Source organism: Octopus bimaculoides, chromosome 28 (genome assembly GCF_046866305.1).
Source record: "Octopus bimaculoides isolate indiv1 chromosome 28, ASM4686630v1, whole genome shotgun sequence".
NCBI lineage: Eukaryota > Metazoa > Mollusca > Cephalopoda > Octopoda > Octopodidae > Octopus > Octopus bimaculoides.
In genome coordinates, this window is record NC_142955.1 from 14,330,407 (window position 1) to 14,332,906 (window position 2,500).

Here is a 2,500-nt window from a genome sequence, read left to right on the forward strand (position 1 = left end):
CATGACCATGTCACATTTTGTCACAGGTTCAAATACGACTCTGGCATTCAACGATAAGCTGGCTCCATCATGGGACGCTCCATTCATCTTCGTCGTGGTCTGTGCATTGTAATCATATTCATAGGAAGAACCAACTTCATAATTGAATTTTCGAGTTCCTGTAAAAACATAAATGCATGATATACTTTTATACATGTACATACGTATGTATATCTATATCTATCTAAGTTAGCAAGCTAACTTTCTCTGTCCCTATTCTTTCTCCATCGCTTTCTCCCCCTCCCTCTCTATACACACACACGCACACACACATATATATTTATATATACATATATATACGTACACACACATATACATATATACAATGGGTTTCTTTCAGTTTCCGTCTACTAAATCCACTCACAAGGCTTTGGTTGGCCCGAGGCTATAGTAGAACTCTGTACTGTGTGGTTGGAAGGCAAACTTAGTTGTAATTCCAACAAGAATTTTTTAATTGTTTTTAAAACTTTAAGTCTATATAAAAGCCTGCTGTTTTTCATTTTTTCTTCTCTGACAGCTTTTCCCTGCAAAAGAAAAATCTCACAACAACATCTATCTATCTATCTAGGAGTGGCTGTGTGGTAAGTAGCTTGCTTACCAACCACATGGTCCCGGGTTCAGTCCCACTGCGTGGCATCTTGGGCAAGTGTCTTCTACTATAGCCTCGGGCCGACCAAAGCCTTGTGAGTGGATTTGGTAGACGGAAACTGAAAGAAGCCTGTCGTATATATGTATATATATATATATGTATGTGTGTATGTGTTTGTATGTCTGTGTTTGTCCCCCCAACATTGTTTGACAACCGATGCTGGTGTGTTTATGTCCCCGTAACTTAGCGGTTCGGCAAAAGAGACCGATAGAATAAGTACTAGGCTTCCAAAGAATAAGTCCTGGGGTCGATTTGCTCGACTAAAGGCGGTGCTCCAGCATGGCCACAGTCAAAAGACTGAAACGAGTAAAATAGTAAAAGAGTATATATATACATACATACATACATATATATATATATATATATATATATATATATATATATATATATATATATATATATATATATATATATATATATACATATATATATATATATATATATATATATATATATATATATATATATATACATATATATATATATATATATATATGTGTGTGTGTGGGTGTTGCTGGGGAAGTGCTCCAGAATGGTCGCAGTCTAATGAATGAAGCAATTGGAAAACAAAAGATAAAAGAAAAAGGGGGAGAGGAAGAGGAGGAAGAAAGAGGAAGTGGTTGAAGAATAAGGCAGCAACATTACCGAAACAGTTACTTGCACACATCTGTTCCTGGTTGCCGTTGTTTCTCTTGATGATTCCTGTTGGGAGAAGAGAAGAGAAATACTATACAGAAATACTATGCAAACATAACGTGTGTGTGTGTGTGTGTGCGTGCGTGTGTGTGTGTGTGTGTGTGTGTGTGTGTGCGTGTGTGTGTTTATGCATACGAAACGATTTCTTTTTGGAACATTGAAACTTGAAGCAGATCAAGTTATAAATAATAGTGTGTAAATATTGTGTTAAAAAAACCCTTCCTGAAAACGAAATATTTCACCTTCCTCTCAAAGATTTTAATTTCTTAGGATACCAACATGCACACACATACATGCATACAAACATACATACATACATACATACACACACACATACATATATGTATATGTATATATATATATATATATATATATATATATATATATATATATATATATATATATATATATATATATATATGTGTGTGTGTGTGTGTGAGAAAGTTGGTATGTGAAAGCACGTGGTTGGATGTATAAAAGATAATAAGAGTGAAAAAACTACAGAAGGCTTGTGTTACTTGGTTAAAGTATATATTTAGTAACACAAGCCTTCTGTAGTTTTTTCACTCTTATTATCTTATATATATATATATATATATATATATATATATATATATATATATATATATATATATATATATACATATATATATATGTATTTATATTTATATAAGGGCATTACTATATAATAACGCCTCACGCCATGAGGGACTCTAAGGTCAGACTACTATAAAAAGCACATTTTTACCGAATGCGAGGAAATGCAACTATCCCTCGATGCTTTTTATAGTAGTCTGACCTTAGAGTCCCTCATGGCGTGAGGCGTTATTATATAGTAATGCCCTTATATAAATATAAATATATATTTCGGGAATAAATGATGGATTTTTTCCCTTATGAGGTTTTTTCACGCTAGCTACTTGATAAATTCTTGTAAAAGAATTCGTCTTATTATTGAATTCATATATATACGTATGTATATATATGTGTGTATTTATGTATATATATGTACATATATGTACATATATATGTATGTATGTATGTGTGTGTGCGGTGAATAAACTGTCGTCTAAATTACGCAAAAATGAAAATAACACTGACATCTCATTTTAACAG

General features: G+C 32.8%; 1 protein-coding gene across 1 annotated transcript in view; it reads right to left on the minus strand.

Moving 5' to 3' along the window:
* Positions 1-2,500, minus strand: part of LOC106877330 (uncharacterized) — a 65,387-nt gene that overhangs the window by 59,780 nt on the left and 3,107 nt on the right. The window contains exons 2-3 of the mRNA XM_089344379.1: positions 1,334-1,390; positions 1-158 (exon numbers count right to left, since the gene is read on the minus strand). The exon at positions 1-158 is cut by the window's left edge and continues 3 nt beyond it. Of these exons, the coding sequence (XP_089200505.1) occupies positions 1-158; positions 1,334-1,390 (215 nt within the window). The remainder of the gene's footprint in view (positions 159-1,333; positions 1,391-2,500) is intronic.